Source organism: Agelaius tricolor, unplaced genomic scaffold, assembly GCF_023055355.1.
Source record: "Agelaius tricolor isolate 1412-34295 unplaced genomic scaffold, bAgeTri1.0.p SCAF_3, whole genome shotgun sequence".
Taxonomy (NCBI): Eukaryota; Metazoa; Chordata; class Aves; order Passeriformes; family Icteridae; genus Agelaius; species Agelaius tricolor.
Window position 1 is genome coordinate 24,884,756 of NW_027269263.1, and position 22,053 is coordinate 24,906,808.

Consider the following 22,053-nt stretch of genomic DNA (forward strand, 5'->3'; position numbering starts at 1 on the left):
GCTGCGGGACGGAACCCTGAGCCCGGGGGTACCGAGTCGCTCCCTGGCACCTGCGGAGGGAGAGGGCGCTGGGCACGCAGTAAACCCGCCGAGAGTGGCTTTGAGGGGTACCACATCTGCCGCGATTTGAACTGGAAACGCTGATTGTAGTGCTTAGCAAAAGGCATCCAGCACTGCCGGCATCAGGGGTGTCCGTACCTCTGGGACACGGGGACATCATGGCCACAGAGCGAAATAAAAGATAGCAATAATACATTACTAATAGGAACACCAAGTAATAGAGAATTGCGGCGTCTGTTTCCTGACTTGCAATAGAACTGTTACCCTGGTCATGCTGAATTTTACAGAAGGAGGGACTTTATTGTTATTTCATCCGGTAAAATAAAAGGTAGCGGTTCCTTTACGGTGATATGTGTTTGCACTCCTACTTTCTACCCCTAAACACAAAATTATATACTAAATGTAAAGGTATGCTAGACGTGGAACCTGTAGCAAAACTTTCTGTAGAGATCTGCCTGTGATTGAGTCTTTACCCTGTGTCCCCTCAGAAGCGGTCGAGCTCAACTGCCTGATTTACTTTCCTTTTCTGATGGAGGCTTGATTTTCCAAGTTCATTTAATATCTTGTCTGTAGAAGTGAACTCAGGAGAAAAGAAACCATGCCACTGTTGCACAAAATGCCATGATTTCCCTACAGCAATGAGGATCATGTCTATTGCATCTATTAATCCTCATTAAGCAATCATTAGTCATAATTTACATCTTCAACCACCTGCCTTCTCAACTGAGTGTAAGGGACCCACAGCATTCCTGCAAGTCTTCTACCCTCACTCCACTTTACAGTCCTAATTTTCTGCTAAACCTGTCCTGTTTCACTTCTGCTGCCAGCACTTGTTATTCCATCCCAGCTTCAGTACAGAGAGAATCTAAAGCCTTTTCTTTACCACAGCCAGATCCTCTGGCTTTTTTTCCTTATCTCCTCTGTGGAGCACAACTGATTTTACAGACAGATAGGTGAGCACCTCCCTGACAAACCCTGAAGCCTTGAACATTAAAAATTTGGGGCATTTTAAATAAACATGATCAGCATATTTTGCTTCATTCTGTAACAGCCTCTCAGTTAAATCAGTTTTTCCTGCTGGTAGGACTTTTGCTGGCATTTTTTATGCCAGTACCTGTGCTGTGCTTGTTCTTGGTATTTGTAAGGAACCATTGGGACACGATGGTGTATCCTGTTTGGGGAAAGGACTGCAGCTAGAAGCCCAGTCCTTAAAGCCAAAGTGGTGCTCTTGCTGAAAGGCCACCTGTGCAAGGCAGGGCATTGCCAGCAATTGTGCAAGGCTGAAAAAGAGTGGAAGTGTGAGCAATACACAAGTGAAGAGAGGCAAAACCAGTTTATATAATATTTTTAACTGTATTATTATTATTAAAACATTTTGCACATAGAAATAATCTTTCTTCTCCCATAATAATTAGACCTGGATTGATAACAATTCTTGGATTAGGCTAAGATTTCAATTATGCTAATACATCTTTGCCTTTAAACATACATAGGTTTCCTCTTTGCCCATAAACAAGATTTTCATTGTAGGGGCAGTGACATTAGTTTCTGAAGGACAAGCCACAGAGTTCCAGGGGAGTAAGACCAGTCAGGACACCAGGAAAAAAAAGGCCTTAATTTCTTTATGGTTATAACTGTTTTTTAGAGCAGTTTGGAAACCACTTAAAAGTGGGCATTATCCATTTGGTAGTGGAATCGTAGGAATGTGACAGAGATAATAAATACACTGCAAATTGTATGATGATAAAATATAGAGAGCAATTTCATATGATAGACAGGATCTTGACTTTCACTGCTAGCTCTGCTGTATAGTAGCTGTATGAAGCAGAATTCACAGGGAATGAAACAAGTATCACTTCCAAGAAGCAAGGCGCTTTGCCTAGGGCATTGGAATTTTTTGGTGGCTGCTGAAATGTACTTTTCAACTCTGAGTGTCTGGCCAGGAGCTAAACCAGCCCTGTAGGTGCTCTGTGTATTTAGAGACTTTCAACCTCCACACAGGACTATAGGGCTGGCTCAGTCAGCTCGTGATTATTTCTTAGGTAGCATATTCTGCTTCCACACTGAGAGTTTTGGTGCCATTTGCTTCAGCACAGCCCATCTTTTTTTCTTTGCACATTAAGTAGAATCCTAAATCATGCTGAGATGGTAGATAAATGAGAATAATTCTAATTATCTCTGGGGTTTCAGAGTGGAAAATTAAATTGCAGTGGTAAATATTTGACTTCATCACTTGCCTCTGGACCCTTTCACCCACTCTGTTTTAAAGATTAACCTATGCTTCATATTTTCACTTCTCTCATTTAATGATGTTCTCAGTATCTTTATCAAAGAAAACCTTTGGCAAGCATAAATGGATCTCTCTGCTGGCTTAATTAGTTCAGCATATTAGCCAACAATTAATTCTAACTCCATCATTATTATTTTAAAGAATCTTCCTTCTTGTATTCCACTGAAATGGACTGGAAACAAATGACTGTTCCATTACAGCATGTCTCAACTGAATAGTAACATAAATAGCCTTCCTCTTTCACTCAAGGATTTGAAAATATTTTCCAAATGTTGATGCAGAAAACTTAAAATCCCTCACTGATGAGGGGATTACTGTTATCTTCAGATAAAGAAACTGAGGCATAGTGAGGGTAATTACTAGGATTATTCTGTTAGATTCATGTCATCCAGAAAATGGATACATTCTTTGGACAACAAAAAATTATTGTGAATTGTAGCTGTAGTGGAATTTAAAAACCAGTCACATACAATTGGATAAATCTGTGTGAAATTACTGATTTCCACATCATAAAATTAATTTAACCAGAAATAATTTCAAGTTACTATATATTTGTAGGCATGATAAATCCTGTGAATGCCTTGAATATAGAACATCTTTCAAGGCAGCAATATAATTTAAAACTATATTGAAACAGTATTTGAAAACTGAAATATTCTAAAGTCCATTCAGACCTTTCACTGTTAAGCTCCCTGTTCAAATTCAATTTGAGCTCCAGCATGTTCTTGATAATACAATTTTTAATTACAGGACCAGAAACTGGTTTTTTTACTCAGTATTTTTGCTTCACTCAGTTCACATAACAGAAAATACTCAAATAATTTAAAAACCCCAAACACCTCTTTTTACTATTCTTTAGTTTCTCATAGGTCTTTCTAGTCCCTCACCCAAGGGAATGCACTGAAGATAAAATGTCATTCTTTTCAGAATCTTTCAATTTCTCCCCAGAGTGTGCTCTCCCTCTAGCTCTCTCTCTTTCTTTCTCCTTGCCCCATTCCATGATTTATCAGATAGGGAAGCACTATCCATTCCTTCCACAGATGTAAAATGGAGAAATATTTCAGTTAAAATTTGAAAAGAATTGGTAAACATGCCAGGGGTTCAAAGCTGTCAATAGCAGCTCTTTGGCATTGTTGTATGGGGCAGATCATAGAGAAGAACTTCCCATAGCAGGAAGGTCTTCCCTTACAAAGTGAAATCGTCCTTCCTCCTCTTCCTTTTTAATTTTGGAGACAGTGACACAGACAAGTATTCTATGCAAATCTAATTCAGTATGGTGCTGACACAAATCTATTCTGGTTTCACATATTGAACTCTCCATTCTGGTTTCACATATTTAGTCTCCATTTACTGGTAAGGACGAAAAACCCCACCCAACTACTGCAATACATAAGCAAGAAATAATTTGCTTTGCAATTGCTTTTATACTTTTTTTCTGTGTGATTACTGGAGACATTCAGATATGAGGTTCCCTCCATACAAGCAGATTTTAACTAAAGAGTTTAATTATATGCTAAAAGAAAAATGTTTTCTCCAATGTTTCCTCTGAAACCTGCATTGAATACTTTATCTTGTATTTATGAGAATAAAATCTGCTGCTATGGATACAGTGAGGTCAATATTTTAATGTTATTATTTCACTGTGCTGTGTTAAAAGATAACATTTTTCTTTAAAAAAAAAATCTTAGAAAATATGTATTATAGGAAAGTAAGTATAGTAATGTATTTTAAATGAATAGGTAAAGGCTTTTATTTAATATTTCTCTTTCAAGTACAGGAAATATAACAAGGTCCAGACAGGCAGCACTGAAAAAAACACCTTGTCTGTAATAGAACTTCACTTCCATTTTCACCTGATACCTATAGCATGTTTTAGAAATATTAATTAAGCTGCATAAAAGTCATATGACAATCCTCAAGGTGACCTCAAACAAAAAAAGATAGGTTTTTAGTTTGTACAAAGCACAACAAAAGACAGAATACCTTTTTGTTTGTTTTTTAAAAGCTGCAATTTCCTACTTGTTCCTTGTAAAAGAAAAACGAGTAATGTCAATTTTTATCTTTCCTGCTTTTTGAACAACTGCATGCAGAATAATAAATTTTTTAATGAAAGAATAATGCTAAGGAGTTTCTCCTCCAAACTGGCTGTTAGGTAGTCAAGTTAAATAATCATACTAACTTAGTTTTAAAATTGTCTTGCAAAAATAACTGCCCTATCAATTACTCACTTTTTCCCTTCTTTTCATCATTGTATCATTATCCTTCTAATTTTCCTACTACCTACAGCATTCCTGAAAAGTGTACACAAAACAAAAAAAAGCACAACTTTTAAACAGCTACACATAACACAAATACATCCAGTCTTCTTTCTTTTATAGGAGCAAAGAGAAATAGGAAAGAACTTTATTCCCTTTCTTCCTGCACTCATCACATTTAGGATACACATTATTCAGAATCTTACCTCTCTCTCCCTCTTCCTCCCTAAAAGAAACTCAACCAGGTAACATTTTTCCGAAAAGCACAAGCCAAGGTAAATCTGCAATTTCCAAATAGCTCAAAAAAGTTTATTGTTTTATCACTGGGCTACAGTACAGGGAAGTGAAGTGAAAGGGACTGGCATTTTTCACAGGAAATGAGCCCAGGAATGGTAACCATTAATGCTGAATTTTCCTGGAAATACAAAACCATAACTACCCATAGGACAAGTCTCATAGGATTCCTGCCCAAATGTCCTGGGGTTTTTTGCTGTTTGTTGCAAACAAATCATTCCAAGTAACAAAGCAATGCCTGGCTTTGGGATGTGAGCAAAACCAAAGGACCATGACCCCTCTCTGCTAATTCACTTGTTCATGTCAAATTCTCCATCTCAATCACTGGGGCATTTCAGATGCTCCACCCATTGAGATGGAGAATATGCTTGAATATGCTTGAGCATATTGCCTCAGGTGGTTGTTGTTAGGACTCATTTGTATTTCTTGAGTACTTTAAAATAATATTTACAGCAACATTCAGAAAGGTTCCCTTAGCTTTTTAGAATTATATTAAAATATTCAATATTGTACCATTTTATTCTTTGTACTGCCTTTTGGGGGAGGGGGTGTTGGTTGTTTTTTTAAAAAATGTTTTGAAATTATGAAGACATCTGAGTGATCACTTGCACCCTCAACAACCTGAAATGCTAGTTTCCAAACAGATGACTAAGAAACAAACTCATTGATCATTTTAGCCCCCCCCCAAAAATTCTCAACTTCAGAAATAATATCAACTTTTGATAACTGCAAAAAACAATTTAAAAATTGCTGATGAGAATACAACTTCAAGGGAAAAAGGAATATCTATTAGCAGGAACTAGAAGACTACAAACCTATTCAGCTTTTCTAAACAATAAGAAATTATTGAATAGCTAGAGAATCCTCTTATAAAGAAACTACTTTAAAAATATTAAATTCCTAAAAAAATATTTTAATGTTAAAAACTACTAATGTTTAAATAATTGGAAATAACCTAAAAGTGAAAATTATAAAACATAACAGGAGCCAAATCCTGGTGTGATTAATGAAGTTGTTATATTAACACTAGAACTTAAGTCTAAGTCTGTAGCATTCAGATAGTAACTGATGAAGTTATTGCAAAACAGCATTTAGTGAAGCAGAGAAATCATCCAATTGAAAAGACTTCCATCACTTATTATACATCCATTGGCAAGATCAAACATATCTTTCAAATTTGTTATTGATTGCAAAGTAACATCAAATGGGATCTGAAAAAAAAATAAATACTAAATTAATAACTTTATTAAGCTTAGAGGTACCAAAAAGTACATATATACCTATATATATATATATATATATACACACATGTATATACCAATATACATACACATCTATACCAAGTTTCATATAAAGTCAGATTTCTGAAATTCAACCAATGAGTAAGTTAGAAATATTTATTGCCTGGGTATAAATTTGTGGTTAATAACATTTCTTGCAGGAAACTAGTAAAACGGGATTCAAGGGAGGAAACTTTTATGAACAGTCTTGCTCACAAAGTTTATCATGATCATCTGTAGGTAAAATGAAGAGCAGCAAGTATGGTTAGTAATTTGGAAGGCTTTTCCTAAGATGAGAAAATGAAGGAATTGAGCTAACAGTAAAAGGTGAAATAGAGAGCAATCATAAACTGGTTTGAGTGTCCATTGAACACAGAGAACTATTTAACTGATTTAGGTATCAACAAAAAAACAGTTGAAGACAGAGATGACTGGAATAAGTTGCATAGGGAGGTTAATTTTTAATGCAATTATTTTATTTATAAATTTACTTCTAATGTTTAAGACTGGAGCTTCCAAACACTGTATCTCTCTCAAGGACATAGCTACTCATTAAACAGCATTAAAAACAAGTAGGCTGATAATTTTTTATTCTTAAAACATGAAGACTCAAATCATTTTAAATGAATAATTCAATGAAAACGCACTTGTTCCATTTGTAAATATAATTCAGGGCTGAATCAAAAGCACTGTAAGACACGGAGAGAGAAAAAACAGAATCAAAGAAGAGAAAGTGGCAACACGACAGAAGAGTGACAGCTCAGACAATGAGAAAACAAAGACTACAAATTAGAAGTGACTTTGCCCAATTAATTCACCAGAATATGAGCAACAGAAAAGTGTTTGGTGGGGGAAAATGGTGAAAAACTACATATAAGAAATGTATCCACTGCTTTCTCCTCCATTCCAAAACAAAGGGAATGTACTATTCTGTGGTGTACATAGTCCCTCCCAGAGCTTTCTGTCTCTGGCTGAGACAGGGTAATGCACACATACAGCTTATATGAAAGTTTGGAAATGCTACTGTGAAATATGCTATACATTAGGAAGTGCTAAGCACCCTACATGTTCTCTGGGCTTCAGAGAAGAACAAAGATACTCAGCGTCTTGAAGGATTAGGCTTCAGCTGCTCAACCAAAACTACCATATCTCAAAGCATCTTAGTTTGAAGTTTGTATTTGAAACTTCATGATGAAAAGTTCTGTGATGTTCCACCTGGTTGTGGAATTTAGAGAGTATAAAACCAGTGCAGTAAACATCATATTTTTAATAGAAGAACATCACTAAATCTGCTCCCTCGCTTCCATTGTAGATCCACAAATAGAAGCAAGCAAAGTGAAAGGAATTCACAAGAATTTAAACAGTTCTAGAAATTTTTCATGATTCTGTGAAAGTTCTGTGAAATCTTTCCCTAGGAATCTATCAAATATTGCTACCATGGAAGATACTTCAGTGGGACCCTGAAAAGTAAAGCTTTGCAGAAGGGATGTGGATGTAATCTGATGCATTGATTAAGCCAGATTGTGTGATATGAAGGCCTGGGAGTCATTTGAGAGAGAACTTCAGGATGGATAACGAGGGGTGGCAAGAATGGTGCAATGTGTATCAAAGAGCAGTGTGTACTCTCAGGCACTGGGCTGCAGGACGCACAGGACAGATTCTCTCTGCTATAACAGGCACTAGTCCAATGTTCTCAGGTAAAAGTCACATTCTGTTCTGGTAGGAAGAGCTCTCTGACTGGAACAGTGCAGTGGATATCTTCCATTATCATTCCATTGTGAACAATTACTGGCAAGATATTTGAGGATCAGTTGAGGGAGTGATAATTAAAGTGGATTCCAGAATCTCCTGTGGAGTCCCTTGAGCCCTGAGAGCTGTGGTCCTTCCCTGATGTCCCCAAGGTGGCTGAGAACACTGAACAGTGCTGTTCCCCACCCTGGGCCAGTTCCCACAGTCTTCTCTGGGATACTGACTGCACTGGGTAACAACAGCATGAATAAGATGCTTTGTCCCATCAGTGGGGACAAAAAAATTTCATGCTATCTCTCAAAACATGTCATGGGCAAGACAGAGAAAGCTAAAGAAAATGGACTAATCAAACCTGAATAACTGCAAAAATGCAAGAATAGAAAGAAATTGCATTTGGTGATTCCATCATGGAAATTCACTGGAGTCTGTGTAAACAACAACCAGAGAGTGGTGAATAATCTGTATTAACCATTGTGAGCAAAAATCCCCTTTCAATACATTTTTGCGTGTATGAAAAGTTGATTCTAATGAACAGTGAAGATATTCACAGTTTGTAATCATGCACATTTGGATTTTATTTGTAAAGATGATAAAATAAAGCCAAAACAAAATAAGGAAAAAATGGGAAGATGCTTAGTGGTATAATCCTTGTTTCAGTTCAATTGAACAATTGTTTTATTTTAGAAAACAGATTTTTACTCTTAATGAGAACAACATACCTCAGTTAATGGAGAGGACAGGGCTGGATCAACAGAAAGCAGTGCTTTGACTTCAGATAAACACCTTTTAGCAATTTCCTAATGGTATAAAACAAGAAGAAATTTGTACTATCTGTGTACTACAAACATATGCTGTACTATCAGTCTCCTCTGATAAGCTAACAGATGGCTCAGCCTTACAAAATTTTTCAGAATATTCAAGTTTTAGGTTATTCTAATTGAATTCACAGCAAAGTAAACCTTAGCTGATGAATATAAATTTTCTGCAACACAAAGAGTAGTGTTTCCTGTACAAACACAATGCCCAAATCTTGCAGTTTCTACTGAGGCAAAATTGCTCCTGGTTCAGGTTTTAAATCCAGTGACTGAGCATACTTTTGCTATGTGTTTACTGAAGATATGATAAACAAACACCCTGACAAGATGATATTTATACATGCATAATGCATGGCATGTTAATCTTATTAGTATTCTAAACTTTTTTTACCAATTACTGACATATATTAATGAAATTTTGAGCAAACACCTTCAGATAATCAGAAACACCCACTAAAGGACAGCTCTGTCTACCCTTCTGAACACAGTGATTGGCCAAAATACCATTTTTTCTCCAAGCTGGTCAAAATACTGCCTCGTTATAATGGCACAGTGCACAATTGTCACTGTTTCACAGCATCCATCAGACAAAATGACAGCCTCTACATCATTAATCATTTCACATAATAGATATAAAGAGAATCCTGTCACATGATAAATGTCTCCCACTTTGAAAATAAACGTCTATTTTGCCTTGGCATTTATCAAGCAGCACTTATGCTGTGGCAACATCCTATTCCAATGACATTATCTCAAACAGAGCACATGGAAAATTCTGAAATTACCTTTTGTGTGTATGTGGGGAGAGTATTTGCTTGTATTCAGCCTTGCTAATAAAAGAGGATGGCATAGAGAAAATGAAAATAAACCCCATGCCAATTTTAGTCATCTCTCAATAACATTATTAGAAGGTTCTTATTTCAGAAACCACCACTGCCCATTTTACATTGAAGATGTGTAACTGATGTTTAAAAAGCACTTTTGGGTTGATCACCATGCTAATTTAGCACATTGCCAAGGATTTTCATATGTAGATTACTATAAATTAGGTATCAGTTTCCAAATCTATGTACCTGAAGAAGTAGCCTTTATTTTCAAGTAAAAGGTTGAAAATACCTGGGTTTTTTTTCTAAAGCGACAAGTAATATATAAGGAAAAGTTAAATATTAAATAAGGAGTGAAAGTATTTCAACTTTTCTTTGAAGAGGTGAGAGAAGCTTAATGCCTGCCTTTATGTCTGCCTTCCAAGTTGCCCATCATTTATTTCCCCAAAACAGGCATTTTAAATCAAGTCAAACATATATAAGAGCCAAGCTGTTCTCACTTACTTCTGTTTTACCATCGAGATGCACTTTTGCATCACTTCTCTTGGGTTTAAATGAAGGAATTATTTTCAAAGTTTCATTTTGCTCATGAAAACTTGTACGTCCTGAAGTTGAAAAGATCTTAGAAGCTTGCATCGATAATTCAATTTGCTCCTTCAGATCAGACAATTTCTCCCTTAAAGAAATAATTCTAAAAGAAGACAAAGTTTTTCATTATTACTGCTATAAAACAACAATATTTGTTGCTTCCAGGTTATAATTAGGCTGACCTAGCTTTTATTACATATTGATTAGGTTCCACATTTTCTTTCATTTTAAGACTGATCTCATAATTTTACATAAATAAGTTTTCCATTTAATAAATGGAGATATAGAATGCATTAGCTTTTTACAGTAAAAACAGGAAGTATTAATTTAGGAATGCCTCTGCAAGAAATGGCTTTTTCATCTAACCAGGGTGGCAGAGGCTGCCCATTACTTCCTCTCTTCCACCCACTAAGCAGTTCCAGAAATTTTTAGACTAGATGAATGACAAGAAAGAAATAACGAAAAATGCCATAGGATGTAAAATTAAGGGCAGAGTCCAGTGCTACAACTGAGAAAAATTCTTGCTTTCTTAGAGTTGTAATATGGTATGGAGAAAGTAGTTGATTCAATGAGAGAATGGGAATAACTGCTGGGAGTAGTTTTTAGATCTGCTATGTTGCTAAGCCAGTGTAATATAATTAGCATATGTTACTTGGTTCTTTAGGAATCAAAACTAAAATGCTAATGAATGCATTGAAAAAGCAATTGTTTGGATGGGCTTAACACATGTATGACATCTTACGGTTTTTACAGTGAAAAATCTTTGAAAAGCAAAAATGAATGTTTTTAAAGACTTACAGCTCTTTGATATTTTGTACTTTATTTTCTCTCATCCTAAATGGCTGATTGATCTTTAATACAGCATGAAATAACAGGACAGAGTCAGTGATTATTTACCTAGCCAATGGAATCCACAAGTAGCCTGAAAACATGGACGTTGAACTGATGTCACTAATCCTGATAGGATTTGTATTATAAGCATAAAGCAACAAAACCTACAAGAGAGATGGGATGCATAAACTGTAATGCAGTAGACCTGAGTTATTTCAGTGATACAAGAGTACAATAAATATCAAATACAGTGTACTGATGAAGCCTTAGATAATTGACCTTCAAAAAAAGAGAGTAGTGTGACTTCATATGAATTTGTAGTACACTCAGTTTTCATAGGTTTTAGATTAATTTAATTAATTAAATTGGATATTATTACTATGAGTTTGAAAATTAGGTGTACCATATGATATCACTATCAAAATCCCAGCATTGTCCTCATCTTGGTCAATCATATGCATGGCTGTCATCATGCTAGGTTTAAATCCATGAAGTGTGCATAACTCACCAATCTAAAAAAGCCATACCATTACAAGAAAATTAAGCAGAATGTTCTCATCTTTCACTGCAAGTATTTACTAGCGTAATTGAAAATATGCTTCCTAATGGTAGCTTAATATTTTGACTATATGGAAAATGTCAAAAATATGGCATTCATACATTATTTGGTTTTAAGAGTTGTCTCTGGTCTTCTACTGATCTGTATGGTCATGCTAAAGTAACCTGCAAAACCACATTAGAAGGTACATTATTTACATTAACTCCCGGGGTTTCTATCAGTTTCCTAATAAAGATAAATGGGTCTAATAGAAATTTAGAAACATATCTGCTATGCCAGAAAGTTTAAGATCATGGATTTTTATTTCTGTAGCAGAAATTTTACCTACATGTTGTTCCCTTGCGTAAAGATAAAACAAATTCCATGTCATCATTTCTCACAGTCCCGCAACCCTCTCATCTCTTTCATCTTTCATTTTCAGTCTGATCTTTTAGGAAAATGAGGCTTACAAAAACCCATTTTCCCTGTATATGTGTATCTTTGCTTTTCCAAGAGTCTCCCACCAAACTATTATTTGAATGCTTCAGTCACATCTACTGAAACTTAGAGTGGAGGTCTTAAAGACATCAGGGATTTACAACAGGCATGAATGCAGTATAGCCTGGAAGCTCTATATGGGGGAAAAAAGGTGGTTTTTTGGCCTGCCAACAAAAAACTGTAAGGGCATTCTGTTTTTTTAAAGAGCAGGTTTGCAGGAGAGTAAATAAATTCTTCCTATCACCATAATTATATTAAAAAGCTGATAACTTGTAACACAAATATTCATTGGAAATGAGACTTAATTTGCTCCACTCCCTAAGGAACTGCTTTGCTCTAGTTATACCTTAGTTTCTCTATCGTTTGATTCCTTTGCCATAGGAGGAATGTACCACTGAATGTTAATTTCCTTATCTGGAGCAACTGTTGCCCTACTCTCTGTCTTCTCATATTCTGCAACGACAGAAACTGGAGAAGCTGCTCTCACATGTGAAACTTCTGATGTAGTTTCAGACATATCAATAGACATCTGAAACACAAAATAAATGTAAAGTTTTTAGTAAATAATAACATTTAATAATATTTAAATTACATCATTTAAATAAATTAAAGTTTAAACTGTATTTTCTGTATTTTTCTGAAACAGGACAAATCTGTTATAATCTAGTGTCTACTGGAATTGGTATGACTTTCATTCCAGCATAAATATATGTTTATTTCAGTAAATAGGTAGTTTTTAAAGGTGTCCTTTTTACTAAGTTAAGACTTTTCAATGCTTATGTGATGACACATTTCTAAAGCCAATACAAAGGATCTGTGGGCTGATTTAGAGATACCCACAGTCACAATGATTGTTGCCTTTGACTTAAAATCATTATGGCATTATGGGTTTGGCTCAAATCTATTATTTGGCACACTGATAATACAACATTTAGTGATGAAAAAGTAATTTGTCAAGTATACATATTGATAATTAAAATAGGATTCTCAATGTTAGAATAATGCTTTATTTATGTTTACCTATCTGTTTTCTCAGCTTTGCAACTAACAAAGGGTGACACCTGCTGAAAATTCAACCACTTAATTTGTGAGGATTTGTTGTATTTTATAAAATACATATGGAACATTAGCAGGCATTCATCAAATAGCTACTGCTGGCTGTCATTCACCAGGGAATTAATGCAGGAACACTGTCAGCCATCATTCATGTATGAATAAAACCTTTTCTTAAAATTGTGAAATATTTGATTTAAAGGCTGAACACACCATCTCTATCTTTTAAAGTATTACACAGATCTGCAAAGAACACTGGCCAAACAGTTGCTTTTTCAGGGAACATGGAGGCTATTTGAAATAGGCCTAATGTCTCCATCATTGGTTCCTAAATGTGGACACTGAAAACAGCTTCCTGGGAAGTTAGTTCTTCTCAAATTTCAAATGTTCATTGCTGAAAAAATGGAGAATTTAACCTATTTTCTCTACAAAAAAAGTCAGTGTATGACAACTACAGGGCAGTAAATCCAAGTGAGCAAAAGATGGATTTTCCCATAATAATCTGATCTTATGCCATTAAGCCAGTTACCATCCCACATGAAGCTTTAGTAGAAGGTAACAATGAATCCAGGGGTTTGGAAGTCATAAATTCGAGCACATGGATTTGCCTTCAGCAGCCATAACCCATGGTAAGCCGTGAGTTGTGCGTGGAGGACCCACTCACTACAGCCCTCTTCTAATTCAGTAATGAATCACTGTCCTGCTAGCATGGACTGCGAAAAAAATTAGGAGAAAACACATATATGGAACATGGGAAGAACTTAATTTATTCTGTGCCCCTGAACTCAAGCTCTTAAAATTCTAGTTTATGCTATATATTTCTTTCTAAAATGTTTGTTATGTTTTGTTTTTTTGGTTTTTTTCACTGAACTGCATCCTTTGGGTTTCTGTTCATATTGAATCTTTTTGAAGAAGAATGTTACAACTGCTGTTGTCAAACTGGTAGGTTGCTGAATAACATACGAAAATATTTGGCTATTCAACTTTCTCAAAAGCCTGAAAACAAAATGTCTTAGTCAAGTATTTCCAGACCTACTTACTATCATGGATCAGAACAAAAAAAAAAAAAAAAAAAAAGCATGAAAAATGTAACAGGGCCCAGGATTTTAAATATAGACCTAATGTAATTGGGATTCTTTGGTCAGCAGACCAGAAAAAGCCTTCAAGAGCTAAAATAGGTTACAGAGGTAGATATAAGTGAAACAACTTCGTACATAAAACTCATTCTTTCAAAAATTATGTCTACTTCTACTGTTAAAACTCAAAGTAATAAGTTACAGTTACATTTTTAAATAACATCTATAACCTTCTGGATAGTTAAAGCTTCTAAAAATGTTGTGGTAAAAATCAATGAATCTTAGAATTAAAAAAAGTAAGAGCTTTGTGCTTGTTAGCTGTCTACAACAGTGAAGTTAACACATGATTATGCAGCTTGCACCCGTCATGAACATGACAGTGAGCTCTGAAGCTTATTATTCTAGAATACTGTAATACTAATTATGTCAAAAAAAGAGCAGACAGAGTAAAATAATTTTTGATATATGATGGCTGTTATAAATGTCACATACTGTATATTTACAATTTATTCTGTGGCACAGTCAGCTCTTTGTTGGGAAATGAGTAATGATATGCTGTCCAACACTGCAGAAAGTTCACCAACTCTAGACAAGCTACTTTCACAGAAGTATTTTTATTCATTTTTATAACATACCAACTTCTCCCTCCTCAAGGCTCCCCTGTCTCCATTTAATACTGAATATAATAACTAAAAAATAAGCCACAAAGACCCATCTTTCATTTTAATTTTTAGTATTAGGATAATTATTAATATAAGACATGGGATTGAGAAACTTTGAAGACAATTATTTTTACAGTGGGTCTTAAAAGACAAATTTCATTCAATGTTCAAAACGTATGCCATGGTCAGTGTAAAATCCAGAATTCTAATTCAAGATTTATCTGAGTAATGTATTCTGAGCTGCCTACATTTGAAAGCTCAAATAGGCTGCTCACAAGCCAGAGATCAAAAAAGGTTTATTTTCTAGCCAGCTGATAATCAGTGAAAAAATTGGCATACAAGACCTTAAAAAACTTTTGATAAAATATAATGTACATATTTTTTGAAAGTCATGTTTTTATTATAGACTAAATTAACAATATAGAGACTGGTACATACATATTACAAAATTAACATCAAGACATTTTTGGTATGAAAGATGAAGATCTATAAGATTTAAAATCTCAGCCCTTAGTGAGTAACAGCCAACTTTATTAACCAATAAAAACACCTTTTTAAATATCATTCTGTTTAATCTTCTAGGGTCTAAATACACTGGCTATGGGATGGGGATTATTTTTGCAGGAATGAATAACACAAGGGTATTTGGATTTGTTAACTACATAATTCACTGCTTCCACAGGATTTTGGTTTTGTACTGATCCTCTGCATATAATTTCATTCTTCTATAGCGCTCCCAGAAATATGACCATTGGAATTACCAAGAATCTGAATGAAATACCAGTATAATATTTTTGAAACATTAGAAAAAAATATAAGTACCTCTGAAGAATCAGTTGTATTACTGAGTGGTATGTCTACATCATGTAGTTCTGCTGGAAAATTCTCAGGACAACACAATGAATATTCCAACAAATACTTTTCAAAGAAGGAATGCATTTCGGCTATGCGTAGAACAATTCCTGTGTTAGAAATCAAACCAAGGTGTCCATCTCTTCCAGAAAGTGATCCAGCTCCTGGGTAGGGGCAGTTTTTAAAAGAGATTCTTAAAATTACATCATTATTTGCCATTAAAATGTCACGTTACTACATATACACTGTATTCATAAATTTTGGAAGCATCATAAAATATGTAAATAGATTATCATATAAATGCATTTCCAATAATTATACTGATTGCCCTTAAATATTACTAGCTTATGCTATTGGTAATTTTTCATCAGTGATCAGACAGTGAAACAAACTCTCTCCAGACATTATAAAGCAGCATCAAATGGAAGGTATAATTTTGAGGTGTAGGTACTTAAATTCAAAGTGTAAGCACCAGTATGTTCACTAGATGTCTAAGCACCCACTAGAATAAACACACTCAACACAGTCAAAATCAGCTTGAGGAGCTCTTAAGATCCCAGTTTACACAGCTAGGGGCTGATCAGCTGAGTTTCCCCCTAGGCTCCCCAACAGATAACTACAGCTGAGATTTACATGCACCTTTTGACACTTAATTGTAGATACCTTCCTTCCAGTTCAGTGCTGAGCCAGAATACTTTCATTTGATGCTGCAGGTAGAAAACCCAGCCCTGTCTGGAATTGTTATTTTCAGAGTTGCTAAGTTTCTCTCTAAATAATACCTATACATACAATATAGTTTTGTTCTCACCTATTGGGTCATCACTTGTATATCCAAAAGCTGGCCATCACTTGTAGGGGCACAGTATTAAGGCCTTGCAGTTAATGGATTCTTACTCTGTTTGAAAGGTCCTATCTATTACCATGTTCTATTTGCAGTGAAATAACTCAAGCTTGCAAATCACATCTGGGGTTTCAGTCAAAACACATTTAATAGTGCATAGCCTTCCCATTTACCCTACACTCAGGTCTCCAACACAACCTCAAATTGAACCGATTTATTTATGATGTGACTTTAGATTGATTTTTTCTAGAACTAAAAATAAATATAGATTATGAATTTTTTTAGAAATGCTTCAGATGTAGTAATAACAATTAAGTTTTGAGGGAGGCCTTCCTTGTATTGTGGAAGCTTATGAATAACTATGAAGAAAGGTTGTAATATCTTCACTTGCAGCATGTGTAAACTGACAAATCTGGATTTCCATGAAGACTTTCTGCATTTATATAATTTAAAGGAACTAAAAATTAGACTCCTTCAGATTATGGCCTTTAAATCTGACACTGTTTGCCCCTCAAGAACAGTATCTCATCTATAGCAGTTTTCTGGAAGGAAATAAAAATGCGTACCAGATAGGTTTGTGCTATAAATTCTTTTCAAATGATTGTGGTAGCGAATCATGAGAACCCATGTTATTGTATCTTTCTTCTGGCTTGCCTTGGTGACAAGACTTTCTGTTCCTTCACTTTCACTCTGAGAGTCTTCTGTGATTTCTTTGTTTTCAGCAGAAGATACTTCGGGAGTTTCAGAGATGATAACATTGTATCCATCTGCTATCCAATAAGAGTTCAAGAACACACATGAAGTGGTTAGAATTCAAAAGCTATTTCTGCATTGTGTTGGAACTGACTAATCTGTTACTAGAAGTATAACTTGTGAAACTGCTTATATTTTTCATACAAGAAAAATTATTTTTACTCTTTTTTAATATGAGTTGAAATAGTAAATAGCCTTAAAATTAGTTGAAAATTGTTTCTCAGATCACAGGCAAGAACCTTACTAATCCTTGCAAGGAATTCAAAAGGAGTAGAGAGCAAGGTGCATTCTCTTTCTGAATTTGAATATGAAACCATTATTCCTGCACATTGTTCAATAGAAGATATTTACTAAATGGAAACAACACAAGGAGTCACTAATCATAACTGCAGCAGCTGAAGTTCCCAGTTTTGTTGACCCTAACTCAGAATAGATAGGCACTGAAGTATTGTTAGTTTTAATCCTTCATCCATTTCAGATATTAAGCACATTTTCACTGAAATATACTCTTAACTGTGAAATAAAACAAAAGATAATATTTTCTTTCGCACTGCCTAAAAGTTGTACTTATGCAGAAAGAGGAACAAATTATCAGTACAGAAATCACTGCATCACTGTTTACATTCAATACTGGTTTTCACTGTATTAGTACATGGCTCTTTCAAAAGCACACTTCTTGAGCTCTGTTTCTCACTCCAAATCAAGCAAACATTGTTATAGTGATTCCTAACAGTAAACTTTCAGACAATAATCACGAGTGCTTCTACAAAATCTGAATGTCTCTTTATTATTCCTGACATTTCACTGTCAATGCCAAAATGGCCATATTGTCCTATAGATGAAAACTTAAATATGTTTTTTACCAAGAGTTTTACAGAAAACATTTAGTGTTCTATGCTGAGAATTTACAATTCAATTTACATGTTTGTATTTTGGCCTACTATTGCTTTTCTACATTTTCTATTCTTCTTTGTATTGGCTAGCAGAACTATCAGGAGAAACACATGTTGCATTTGCTAAAAGAAAAAAAAATTATCTGTAATTATAAGCAAATGGAGCTAGCACAAAACAATCAGATGGAAAGTCTTAGCATACAACATTTGTTTTCATAAACTAATCAAAACACATATGTTTAAACACTGTACAGTATGCCGACATGGCTCAGCTTTCCAGCACCTATCAAACAGAGCAATTCAGTCTTTGATGGTCACTTGGCATAATTGAAATTAAGTCACTGAACCAAAATCACTATCAATGGTTTCCTGTTTAAAAATAAACATGAATATTTTGCCTTAGTGTTTATATAACATCTAGCACTCATTATCTCAGAATTCCTAGTTTCACTGCTGAGGTTTTTTGTAGATCAGAAACTTCCATTTCATCAACTCCTTTAGCTGAAAAATAAAAGCAGAATTTAGAAATAAACCAGACAAAGTTCTACCAAGCTATTGGAAGCATATGTAAATAATAATCCATTGGATTGGAAAGACAGTGAAAGTTTTCTACTGACTTTGACTTTTAGAGGACAGTACACAGGCAGAAAACTTTGCAAGAGTTTGAGTTTGTCAGTTTTAGTGGGTTTTGTTGTTTGTGGTTTTCTTTTTATTTCGTTGGTTGGGTTGAGGATTTTGGGGAATGAAGCAGGGAGAGAAGCTATTCAACACCAAAATCTCCTTGCAAAATCAAGAGTAAAACTGAAACTCTCCAAGAGAATGCTAATATACCTAGGGAGAAACATCAGTTATATGTCAATGTTTGGGAAAAAAAAAAACAGTGATGACTGATAAGAAGGCCAATATCTACTTTACATGTTTGGGGAAGTCCTGTAACAAAGGACCATCCAAAATTATGGCAGTATGTGCATTCTACTGTGGTTCTTTCTGAACCACAGTATGCAAACAATGAATTTTTCTTAAAATAATGAACACATGCACAGGCTGATATTTAAAGACTTATGAAGTCTCTACTTAATATTTTGTATTGCTATGCATGATGAGACTTTTACTTTCCAAAGGTGATATATAATTTTTCATAAATTCAAACAAGATATTAAACGTATTACTAGATTACATGGCATATATAGCTTATTATTTGTTTAATTTTCTGATATTACTAGGTATAAAGCAATACCAGATATGAAATCTCTGTACGAAGAAAAAAGATCCATAGAAGCAAATTCTGGGATTTTTTGTTGTACTTCATCCTTCATGTTCAGGTCTTTAACACTCTTCATTCCAATTAACAGCTGAGAAGCAATCATAGCTTCACTGACCTAAAAATAACAATAACATTTATTTTATTCAGGACTCATTCACTACAAAATTTATACAGATTTTAGTATCTTAGAGTAGCAAGATGAGGACAAAAAATTAATTATTCAACATACTATATTTTTAAAAGTTAGGAAAATATTCTATTTCTTTCTGACATAAGGTACACATTATATCAAAATTAATCATTTCTGCTGAAAGCTTCATTACTACATACTGATTTCAAACCAGATACCCTCATCTGGATGCCATTGGTATCTATCCACATGTCAAATACATGTGAACACATATCAAGTCATGCGCCATTTCATTTGCACTGAATCAAAGTTAAGGTAAGTAGAGTCATATCTGTCCAAGAGAGATTTAATGCATTATTCAGTGGTCATTTTAATTTTATTAAACAAGACCTATGCCAGAAATTTCAGGAAACCTTAACACTCTTGTTTGCATTGCCTTATTTGCTTGTGTAAGTAGAATAAGATGACATGTAAAAAAAAAAACCTAAAAAATAAAAATTACCTCTTCAGAATATTGCACCAACCTGTGAAGCTGCTCTTATTGCAATCCAGGCTTGTGCTTTGTACACTTCTGATTTCATAGCCTCCTCAGAAGCCCGATCTTCAGAATAGGTCTAAAAATTATATGCCAGTTCATAATCAGGATTCTAAATATATTACAGTAAAATATATTCTAAACATAGAAGAAAGTCCTCCAACTTATAAAGTAATTGCTTTATTTCTAAGTTGTAAAAATTGGCATTGAATGTAAATCCATGCATTAAATGCTAAAAACAACAACAAAAAAATCTAGAGCATACTAATTGGTTGCTCCTGGAAAAAATTTTCTCAGAGCAGCTTATACTATGGTCGTTACTGTATACCGTGTTGCTATCATATTCCCCTTTTTTGAATCTTAATTACCTCTTTTCTCTAATGCTACACATTTTGCTTTCCATCTATGGCTCGTAGGAACTTTCATGTGATTAAAGACACTTCTATTTCTCATGCCGTCATTCATATTTGTATAGAAAAATTGAAATTTGATATAGTTAGCATTTAAAAAAAAACAGGTTTGAATGTTAAGTACATTTTCCAAGGTACAAATTAATTTGTACATAATGGGAAATGAAAACACTGTCGGTTCTGTGTCTTCCTATTTTATATAGAAAACTATTTTAAATATTATTCAACACAATAAACATGAGAGATAACATCAAACAAGATCAAATTCTATTATATGGTTTCTTTGTGTGATTTTTCTAGGAGGACTCTTAGTTTCAGTATGATATATAAGTTGCTGCAAATAATAATATGGCAAGGTGAACAAAACATATTTCCTGTTTTGAAGAGGCCCCTGCCCAAATGATAGAAAACATACACTAAATTTGGAAGGCAGTGAATTATCTGTCTCTGATTCATCCTCATTACTTTCAGCAAAACGGAAATAGGATAGTGCTATTTCGAGGTACGACCGTCTTACTAACCTGTAAGAAACAGCATACAGAATAATCAGCTTAACTATCAAAGTAAGCATTACAGTGATAAAATCTGTCTCCTGCATAAGACTAGCTAGATACCTCACCAAATAAAGCGTTCATCCAGCCCCCATCATTTACTTTAAGTGCAACTTCTTTCAGAAATTTAGGAATTCACAAGTCCATGGGTTCCTGTTTTAAAGTGAGTCTAAAACATCTCTATGGTGTGCTTAACAAATAACACCTTCATTTAACAGTACATCAAATATAGTTTTCATTATTTGAAACAAATATTCCATAAATAAATTGCAAATGTTTAGTAAGAAAACCCTAATTTTGCAAAGGAAGTGATCTTCCCATACTGTTTGTCTTCCTTGCTCAAGTTAAGGCATTTATCCATTGCCCTGCTTTCCCTGAAACATAGGTAGCTGAATTTGGATATCAATCAAATTGGGTGCTCAGTCAAACTCTCCCAAGGATCAGCAAAAATACCCACAGTGACCAAACCAGACTTTGTTTCCTAACTGGGCTCAGATACTAACCTTCTTAGTTTTGAGTTCTGTACAGGAATGTTTCACATTTTCAGACAGTCAAGATGTGAAACATTTTCATCATCAACATCTCAGCTATCCCCATTCTCCTCCTATGTCTCCTTATCTTTTCAGTGATTTTTACAGTAGTATTGTAAACTAAGCAAAAATCATAGAATGGTTTGGGTTGGAAGGGGCCTTTAAAGTTCATCTAGTCCCACTCCCTGCAAAGAGCAGGGACTCTTCAACCAGATCAGGTTGCTCAGTGCATCCTTCAACCTTATCTTGAATGCTTTGAGGTACAGGGCATTTATCACCTCTCTGGGCAACCTATTCCAGTGAATCACCATTGTAAAAAATTTCTTCCCAATATCTAGTCTGAATCTACCCTCTTTTAGTTTAAAACCATTACCCATTGTCCTATCTCTACAAGCACTATTAGAAACTTTATCTCCATACTATAAGCCCCCTTTAAGTACTGAAAGGCTGCCAAAATGTCTCCCTGGAACCCTTTCTTCTC

General features: G+C 34.7%; 1 protein-coding gene across 1 annotated transcript in view; it reads right to left on the reverse strand.

The window, feature by feature from the left end:
* Positions 1-4,075: 4,075 nt before the first annotated feature.
* The window catches only part of CFAP54 (cilia and flagella associated protein 54), a 104,013-nt gene continuing 86,035 nt past the window's right edge, over positions 4,076-22,053 (reverse strand). The window contains exons 60-69 of the mRNA XM_071423241.1: positions 20,907-21,012; positions 20,071-20,160; positions 19,390-19,531; positions 17,073-17,273; positions 15,636-15,829; positions 12,369-12,551; positions 11,053-11,150; positions 10,072-10,258; positions 8,648-8,725; positions 4,076-6,110 (exon numbers count right to left, since the gene is read on the reverse strand). Coding sequence (XP_071279342.1) covers positions 5,991-6,110; positions 8,648-8,725; positions 10,072-10,258; positions 11,053-11,150; positions 12,369-12,551; positions 15,636-15,829; positions 17,073-17,273; positions 19,390-19,531; positions 20,071-20,160; positions 20,907-21,012 — 1,399 coding nt within the window. The 3' untranslated portion in view covers positions 4,076-5,990. The remainder of the gene's footprint in view (positions 6,111-8,647; positions 8,726-10,071; positions 10,259-11,052; positions 11,151-12,368; positions 12,552-15,635; positions 15,830-17,072; positions 17,274-19,389; positions 19,532-20,070; positions 20,161-20,906; positions 21,013-22,053) is intronic.